Source organism: Asparagus officinalis, chromosome 5, assembly GCF_001876935.1.
Source record: "Asparagus officinalis chromosome 5, Aspof.V1, whole genome shotgun sequence".
Lineage (NCBI taxonomy): Eukaryota > Viridiplantae > Streptophyta > Magnoliopsida > Asparagales > Asparagaceae > Asparagus > Asparagus officinalis.
In genome coordinates this window covers 129,560,763-129,570,417 of record NC_033798.1, presented here as the reverse complement: position 1 = coordinate 129,570,417, position 9,655 = coordinate 129,560,763, and the positions used below count along the sequence as shown (strand labels likewise).

At 38.4% G+C, this 9,655-nt stretch overlaps 1 protein-coding gene across 1 annotated transcript; it reads left to right on the top strand.

The window, feature by feature from the left end:
* Positions 2,330–9,546, top strand: LOC109841330 (NADPH--cytochrome P450 reductase-like). Its single transcript, XM_020410266.1, has 18 exons — positions 2,330–2,860; positions 2,943–3,002; positions 3,074–3,150; positions 3,241–3,298; positions 3,384–3,467; positions 3,578–3,614; positions 4,848–4,917; positions 5,080–5,274; positions 5,356–5,448; positions 6,247–6,475; positions 6,577–6,660; positions 6,755–6,906; positions 7,019–7,115; positions 7,895–8,044; positions 8,140–8,217; positions 8,343–8,465; positions 8,549–8,662; positions 9,387–9,546. Exons 1-18 carry the CDS (start codon positions 2,531–2,533, stop codon positions 9,465–9,467), a joined length of 2,112 nt encoding a protein of 703 aa, XP_020265855.1. The 5' UTR covers positions 2,330–2,530; the 3' UTR covers positions 9,468–9,546.

The window sequence follows — 9,655 nt, the reverse complement described above, 5'->3', positions numbered from 1 at the left end:
GGGACAGTCTTTGCTGTGCCCGCCACAAGCCGGGACAGTGCTTTGCTGTCAGCGCGCCAAGCGGAGAAACAGTGTTGAATATAGTCAATAACTACATTTTGTAACTGGCCCTACAGCGTAGTCCATTCAACTTGCCAAGGGACGTGGGAGAACATCATGGGGCGAGAAATGGTCACGTGGATAACTGCCAAATAATCTGGAGTTTTGAAAACGTGGAAGAAGCAGGTTACAAGCGAGAAAGCTAGCCATTTTTCGAGAACAAGCATTTACTGTCTCGCAATACCCTCAAGGCGAGGATAGCAAATTTTAGCTGTATCGCTGGTCCCGAGACAGTAAACGCTGTCTCGCCAGCGAGACAGTAAACACTGTTCGCGCGTACTGACTTCTTTCGATTGTTAAGGTTTTTGGCAGTTACAGACCCTTGAGGGTTTTTTTTTTTTATAAATACCCCCCTACGGGTCACTTTCTGACGAGGATTCGAGGCATGTTGTTAGAGCATTCCCCAGAGCAAAGAGAGAGCAGAGATTTGGTTTCTTTTCTTGCAACGCCTTGAAATTAAGGCTTGAGCTTGATTTAAGAAAGAACGACTATCTTTACTTCCGATAAGATATCGTTTCAAATTTCACTTCGATAACGAAGTTAGAATGCATAAGCCCAAGCCCGCCTCTTCACGATCTGTGAATGCGGGCGGGTCGCAGCGACGCAAAGGCGTTCGCGTAAAGGCCGGCAAGTCCCACGAACAACGAGTTAATTATGATAGAACGATTTTCGTGTTTGTTTGTCTCAAGGAGTTGTAATTTTTTTGGAGTTGTGTAGTAAGAGAGTCTTCAATAAAAAGAATTATTCTTTCGAATTTGTTGTAATCGAACAAAGTTATAATGAATTCCACAGCAGCGACTTTTGAACCAAACAGCCCCTCTATTTTCCCCTTGTGCACTTATGATCGCCGAGCCATACGCAAAACCCAACTCAAAATGAACTACTAAGCAATAAGGGTTACGGAATGCCTTGATGTATCCTTTTTTTTTTAGACGGAAAGCATGGAATTTTCGTTAACTACAACCTTCCATTCACTTGGACAGCAAATTGGGATGACCTATTGCTTATCTTAGAATCAGTTCATGGGTTGAAAGGATATATGTGGCACAGTATATTTGCATCTGTATGCTGGAGTCTATGGAGATCAAGAAATAATTCTATTTTTGATCAAAAACAGTTTTCTATCAAGTCCATTATTAACTATGCAATATCGTCATTATATGATCGGACAGGTACTCAAAGTGGATCTACAACACAAAAGATTAAAGCTATGTTGGAGAAAGACCCCATTGGCAGAAGCATTTGATTTATCTGCAAATGTTATGATGTCTTCTTCAGTTTTTGTATATGATCTATTACAAGTTTTGTTATATGTTTTGATTGGGCTATAGAAATATTAGTTTCTTGATACCAAATATATGGCTGGCTTTTGTTCTCTCTTATATCTGTGTCAACGGTGAATGACGGCAATGCCCTCTCTTCACCTTCACGGATGTTGGAGAGAAGAAAGTCATATATCACTAGTATTGAGAAACTAGTCTTTCTATCTTCCAATTCTTGGATACAATTCGTATCGTGTTTTTTTTTATAAAACTTGTTATTTAATACATATGACAGGGTTTATCCCTTGTTTTTTATCAAAAAAAAAAAAGAATTGTCATATCCGAAAGAATTTATAATTTGCTAACGGAAATATATAGACAATAATTTAAAGATCATTTATTTTGTCACGATCTTATATAGTTTTGCACGAGTAAGATAAAAAACAATTCAGTAACAATAAATTTCCTAAAAATTGTTTGATGTACTATTTCACCATTTCCTACATTTTTTAATATTACATAAATAAAACTAATTTGTAGCTTTTCTTAAGTTCATTTCATATCGTGATAGCGTAACATGATATGCTATACTGAAATAGCAAAGCAATTTTAACAAACACCAACAAAAAGTAACATAACTTTGCCAATTACCAAGATAATGCATCTCATTACCCAAAAAAAATAAAAAAATAAAATAAAAATCAAGGTTTTTCTATTTTAAAAAAAATCCAGAGAGAAGATCACAAGTAAAAGGACGATTGTCCGATTGTGGGAGCAAGTGGACGTCGGATTCGTACATCCCAGCCAAAAAGATCCAAACCCGAACCGAACCGTGCTCACCCCTGTCACTCCACCACCCCCTCTCTTATTTGCCGTCCGCGGGCGTTTTCTGTGATTTTCGAAGTGGGCCCCACCTAAAATCATGGTTAAAGCTTTTATAGGTGTGGTAGGTGTGTTGACCCTCGAAAATTTTGGGTAGGTGATCAAAACCGCACCAGAAATAAAACCCATACATCCTCTCCCCGTTCTCTCTCAGCTCTCTCCCTCTCTCTCCTCTCTCTCTCTCTCCTCTCCTCTCCCGCTCTCTCACCAAACCAAAGAACTAGAGAGAGAAAGCAAGAGCCGAGGCGGGAGAGAGGGGGATCCATCAATCGATCTGGACTCGGATCATGCAATCGGAGACGATGAAGCTCTCACCTCTAGATCTGATGACGGCGCTTTTGACCGGAAAGCTCGGCGACGGTGGACTGCCGCCTGAGGCGGCGGCGATCGCGGAGAACCGGGAGCTTCTGATGATCTTGACGACGGCGATCGCGGTTCTGATCGGATGCGCTGTGGTTTTTCTGTGGAAGCGATCGAGCGGGAAGTCGAGCAAGTCGGTGGAGGCTCCGAGGCCGCTCGTGGTGAAGAAGGAGGCGGAGCCTGAGGTTGACGATGGGAAGAAGAAGGTTACGATCTTTTTCGGGACCCAGACTGGGACTGCTGAGGGTTTTGCTAAGGTCAGGGCTTGGATCTCAGGTTTCGCCTTTGAATTCTGGACTGGATTCTAGGTTTTGAACCGGTTTTTGACTTTTGATGTAGGCGCTGGCGGAAGAGGCCAAGGCTAGATACGACAAGGCGGTGTTCAAAGTCGTCGATCTGGTGAGAATCTGAATCATTTGTTGAATGATTCGAGAATTTGAAAAGTTTTGACTGGTTTTGGTTTGTGATAGGATGATTATGCGGCTGATGACGACGAGTACGAGGAGAAGATGAAGAAGGAAAGTCTAGCTCTGTTCTTCATGGCAACGTGAGATCGAATTCACGGCCTAATTTATCAGTCTTGTAATTTGATTTATTGGCCCTTTTTGTTGCTAACTGGAACTTGGGGGAACCTTAGGTACGGAGATGGGGAACCGACTGATAATGCTGCTAGATTCTACAAATGGTTTACTGAGGTAGAAATTTTTTACTTTTGTATATAAAATTTATAATATTTTGAATTTTTTTTACTGGGGTTCTGATGAAAGATTGGGTTTTTAGGGGAAAGAGAGGGAAAAGTGGCTGGACAACCTCCAGTATGCTGTGTTTGGTCTGGGCAACAAGCAGTATGAGCATTTCAATAAGGTAGGGCTGCAATTTGATTGGTATGAATATCTATTGTTGCTGTTATAATGATGATTAATCTTTCTTGCTTACTGATGTTTTGTTTCACATTGTGTTCTTTGGTGATAAAGGTCGCAAAGGTCGTAGATGAGATCCTTGATGAACAGGGTATATGCTTTGAACCCATCATCATCTTTTGTTGCTTTATAAGTGAATAACTCAAAAGGTTCATTAGAGAGTACAGCCTACCGTGTTGTGTAAACTGTTTGTTTCTGCTAGATGCTTTATATGCTTTCTCACTTTGCATTTATCATTTTTCACACGTTCTACCTGTCTGGAATATTTTGAAAGCTGTGTGCTCGAAGCATTTTAGTCTTTTTCTCATTATCTCTTACTATCTCGGAAAAGCCTCTTTTCCTAGGACACTCTTCTGGTCATATGATTTCTTAATTGAAGTAATGATGTATTGCATTGATAATTATATATTTGAACCTCTGTATTTTTAAATAATTGTTGATAAGATGACCTTTTAGTCTATGAAGTGTGGACCAAAATAGCTTGAAATTACTGCCATGAAAATGCACTGGGCAATGGACCTTAAGTGTAATCACAAGTACTTTGCAATGCAAATCAGATGCCAGCTTGAAGGGTGTATTGATTTGATCTGTATGATAACAATAAGGGCATTAGTCGTAGTGCATGCATATCCAGTCATTTACTAGTCTTAGCTTCAGTTGCATATTTAAACTATCAACAGTAGATAATACCAAGGTTCATATTTAATGACTTTGACTAAACTAGCAATCGGTAACTTGCACATTCCATGATATTAAATATTTAAGGTTTGTGTTACATGATAAACGCTTTTAGGTGTTTGGAAAGAAATCTCTTGCCTTATAAAAAACTAAACAATAACTGTGAAGAGTAGTTCTTCGTAAGAGGAGGCCAAATGCAAGGAGTGACTGTATCCTGAATAACATGAGTCATCATGCCAATATGCTAGATTTAATTTTACAGCTGTAAATGATGATCAGCTCCTTCCTGCTTTCCACACTATATGAACAAAAGTCTGGTTATTATACTGAATTTTATGGAACATATCTCGTTCAGTTGTACTTCAGTGTTTGCACTAAAGTACATTGTTTGTTTCAGCGATTCTCAGATTGATCGAAATAAATTTAGTGTCATCATCATGACATTTTTCGGACTCTAAGATGTGAGTGGACTGGTGCTTCTTCTCATGTTTCGTGTTTGGGGGATAAGAAGATAACAAGAGCACATTATTTTTTTACCTTTTTCATGTTTACAGTAAATGCATAATTTACTCGTTACAACCTGTTTTTATGTTTTGTGCCTTTGTTTATTTGACTAAATGGACTAAATTTTTTCTTGTTGCTTTAGGAGCAAAACGTCTTGTCCCAGTGGGGCTCGGGGACGATGACCAGTGCATTGAGGATGATTTCACTGCATGGTAACAAAACATTGACACTGTTGCTACATTGTTAGATGAAAATAACCATTATTGTGATTTTTGCTGTGTCTCATTTTTCTGAGAGATTCCTGGATGAAGTTCTTTTAGAACATTAGCATGGTGAGAAATTATGCAAATAACAAGAGTATAATTTCTTCACAGGAGAGAGCTATTATGGCCAGAATTAGATCAGCTGCTTCGAGATGAAGATGATGCATCAGGTGCATCTACAACTTACAGAGCTGCTGTTCCTGAATACCGTGTTGTGGTCATTGACTCTGCAGCCACATCTCATTTGGAGAAGAACTGGAGTCTTGCAAATGGTCATGCTGTTCATGATATCCACCATCCATGCAGGTATAATAGAAAATGTGTTGCATGTGGGGCATGAGTTAAGCACAACTAACAATAATTTAACACAAAGTTGTTATCTATCAGAGCTAATGTGGCTGTGCGGAAAGAGCTTCATACTCCAGCTTCTGATCGTTCCTGCATTCATCTGGAGTTCGACATTGCTGGGACTGGTCTTCGGTAAGTACTTGTATTTTCTTCTTGTGCATTTTATTTACTTTTTCCAATTTGTTCTGATATTATACTTGTTGTTTTTTCCACCTTGTTTAGATCTGTCACTTATTATTCTGATGAAACTGCTCCACAGTGCGTCTTATTTAATTAGTAGTTTTGTTTGGGGTAATTTAAGAAACTACCATGAGCTTTCACCAATTTTCTCAGAAAACTTCAATATATTTGTTTGTTCCAGAAAACTACAATGATTTTCTTATCCTTCTACGTGATTGGTAAGACTAAGGGCAGACCATTCTGAAAACTAATGTGTGACTCATGTTGAAGTGGAGACAAATAAATTTTGATTATCCATATGATAGCAGTCATATAATATGATGTAACATTCTTTGATACTATGATAGTTCCTTGTGCAAATTTCTGGAACGTGGTTCTTCTTTGTAACATATGTCTGCCCTCGACTATACATGTTGTACTAATACATTATGTGTCATGTCTTAGGCTAGGCTACTGTGGTGACTACATCCTTCATAGAAATATAGTAGTCCCTGATTTTGATATAATGGTATGAATTATGCGATGAGTTCTTTCAAGCACACGCTTCTTTTTTATCTGTAAGATCTAAATTACCTATTCCTCAAAGTTTATCACTGTTCAATATACAAAATTGTACAATGTCTAAGTTGGTTCTTTTATTATGTCTCTACCAATGCTATTCATTATTGCATGGCTGGAAGTATTTAACAAAATTTTAGTTAGATTCATTGTAAACCCCATGTCGCTTACAGTAAAACTTCTCTCTGCCAGATATGAAACGGGAGACCATGTTGGTGTATATTCGGAGAATTCCCTTGAGACCGTAGAGGAGGCTGAAAAGCTATTAGGCCTTCCATCAGACACATTCTTCTCTATTCATGCTGACAATGAAGATGGAACTCCGCTAAGTGGCAGCACTCTGCCACCTCCTTTCCCATCTCCATGCACTTTAAGAACTGCCCTTACACGATATGCTGATCTTTTGAATTCTCCTAAAAAGGCAAGAGCTATTTAGCTTCCTCCTTTTCAAACAATTTAGGCTTAAGCAATCATTTTTTACATTATCAATTTTTCCTGACAACATCCATTATGGGTTTTCAGGCTGCTTTAGTTGCTTTAGCTGCACATGCTTCTGATCCCAACGAAGCGGAAAGATTAAATTTTTTGGCTTCTCCTGCTGGGAAGGTTGTTATTTTCTTTTATTTTTTCGATTGTACTCTAATTCTCTCCCACCTTTGTTGAATGATTGACTGAGTTTTTCACTATTTTTCTGACACAGGATGAATATTCTCAATGGATAGTTGCAAGTCAGAGGAGTCTCTTGGAGGTCATGGCTGAGTTTCCTTCCGTCAAGCCTCCACTAGGAGTTTTCTTTGCAGCAATAGCCCCTCGTTTGCTGCCTAGATATTATTCAATATCATCTTCACCAAGGTGATAAATAGTTAACAATGCATCCTGGTTTTTGCATGTTAATATTTTGCTACACATGCATGAGGTGTATTCTTTGCAGTACAAAATTGATTCAGTTGTGTTTTTTTTGCAGGATGGCACCAACTAGAATTCATGTAACTTGTGCTTTAGTCTATGGACCAACGCCGACAGGAAGGATTCACAAAGGAGTCTGCTCAACCTGGATGAAGGTTTTTCTTGTTCCTTGTCTCAGAGAAGTAGCTTGTTCGATTTTCTCATTTTTAAATCAATTCAAAGATCATGGTCATTCCCCTCCAATCCTCACATGCACACTTCCACCTTTCACTTTCTGTATAGTTCACATTAGTCAGAAATCACTTTCCTTTTCTTTTTCTTGAATCTTCTGTGAAATTTCTGGGAGGCTCGTAGTTCCTTTCACTTTTGATTGACTGAATCAGCTGATTCTCCATGTTTTGCAGTATGTGGGAGCTAGAACTCAATTTCAGAATTTCTTTCACGCTTTTGATGCAGCTAACAATATTGTTTTCTATGCGAGAAAGTTGTAACTGCACGCTCTTTTGCATATTTGTTTAATGCCTGCAACACCTGTTAAGAATTTCTACATTATCAAGGATTTCTTCAATCTTTAGACAACTGCTGCAGCTTGATTTAGCTTCTGTTTATTGATTTTTTCAGTTTTTTTTTAATTTTCAATTGCTGACCAACTCTCTGAATTCATATGAAAAAATAGCAGAATAGTCTAGTAAACGAATATGTTCTTTAGAGACTGTTAAAATTTAAAAGACATAATTCGAACTGATGAAATTTGGATATTGTTTTAATTTAAAACAAGCATTATCTATATAAGTTCTACTACTTATTGTAGTCTTCATATTCGTTAAGGACTGCATTAAGCACGTTATGCTATTAGTTGACCTCTTCTTTTATGAACCTCTGTCTATGGGTGTCTGCATCTCATTTAACCTTATTCTTCAACTTCCATCTACAGCATTCAATTCCTATGGAGATAAGTGAAGAATGCAGCTGGGCTCCTATATTTGTGAGACAGTCGAACTTTAAACTCCCTTCAGATCCCTCCACGCCAATTATTATGATTGGCCCAGGCACGGGGTTGGCACCCTTCAGGGGTTTCTTGCAGGTTTGCTGCTAATGCTGAAACATTCTCTTCTGGCTTTTTTTTGATGAGTGACTTCGTAGTTTGACAAAATTATTTGATATATTGGCATGATTCAGGAAAGGTTGGCACTGAAGGAAGATGGAGCAGAACTTGGCCCTGCCATTCTCTTCTTTGGTTGCAGGAACCGGAAAATGGTATGTGAAAACATGGTATTTTCTTTAGATAAAGCTAATAAAAACATGGTTAATATTACATGTTTATTTCCAAAGCTCTCCATGGTTTTCAAGAGTTGGTTCTAAGATGATGGTAAAACTTGCAGGATTTCATCTATGAGGATGAGCTGAACAATTTCGTTGAGGCAGGGGCTCTTTCTGAACTAATTGTAGCCTTTTCTCGTGAGGGTCCTTCAAAGGAATATGTGCAGCATAAGATGATGGAGAAGGTTTGCTCATAATGAATCAATATTGTTACTTGATAGTACAATAAATCTTCTTAGTTACACTAAAAAGTTATGATTGTTTGCAGGCCTCTGAGCTTTGGAATACCATCTCTAATGGTGGATATCTGTATGTCTGTGGTGATGCTAAAGGCATGGCCAGAGATGTCCACAGAGTTCTTCATACGATAGCTCAAGAACAGGTATGTAGCACTGCCTTGCATGCTGGTTGCTATTCTTTGAGGTTTCAGTAGGCTTTCTTACTCACATATTTGCAGTGGTCTTAGAACCTAAGAGAAACATTTGGTCAGTGTGGTTTTAATCGATAATCTTGATTGTTGAGATTATCAGGTCTAACCCGTTAATGGACTGAGATTTAAGGTTATTGATTGCTCCAACGTATACTCCTTTTCTGGATTACAGTTTCTTCATGAATTATCAGCTTTTAGGCTCGATGATCATTTCTGTCCGTTATTATATCTATAGGGTATTCTGTTTTCAGTTTTTCAATTCCACTTCCTTGTGGTCTGTTGATTCTAATTTTTGAAAAAAGAATTTATTGATGGAGAAGTGATTACACTAGCCTCCTAGAATATTCACATTCTAAAGCTTTACAACACTCTCTTTCAGGAGTCTGATTGTTGATTACTTTGTTTCGTATCCAATCTTTGTAACCCCCCCCACACAAAAAAAAAAAAAAAATTCAATATAGCACCGGCGTGCGTGCATTTTCAGAGGAAAGGAACACACATTTATGCCCTTCTGCATTTCCACTCTCCGCATAATCATTTTAACGTGGTTCCTGGAAAACTAATAACAGATTTCAGCACCATCTGGATTTGAGAAACATATTCCATTTCTTTTTAGATGATATCCTTTCTAATTGGTGACCGATGGTTGATGAATTTTGTTTGAAATGGATGGCAGGGGTCGTTGGATAGCTCAAAGGCTGAGCACATGGTGAAGAGTCTACAGATGGAAGGAAGATACCTGCGTGATGTCTGGTGATATTTTCCACCCTTGAGTTGTGGAAGAAGAACCCCCTTATACAGGTGGGTGACAAGAGGCACCCAAAAAAAAAAAAAAATTAAAAAGTATTAAAAAAAGAAAAGGGAAAACTCTGATAATGTAGTTGGGGGGAAATATTCCAGAACCTCAAATTAGGTTGTGGGTGGAAGGTCACTCTCAAATGTGGC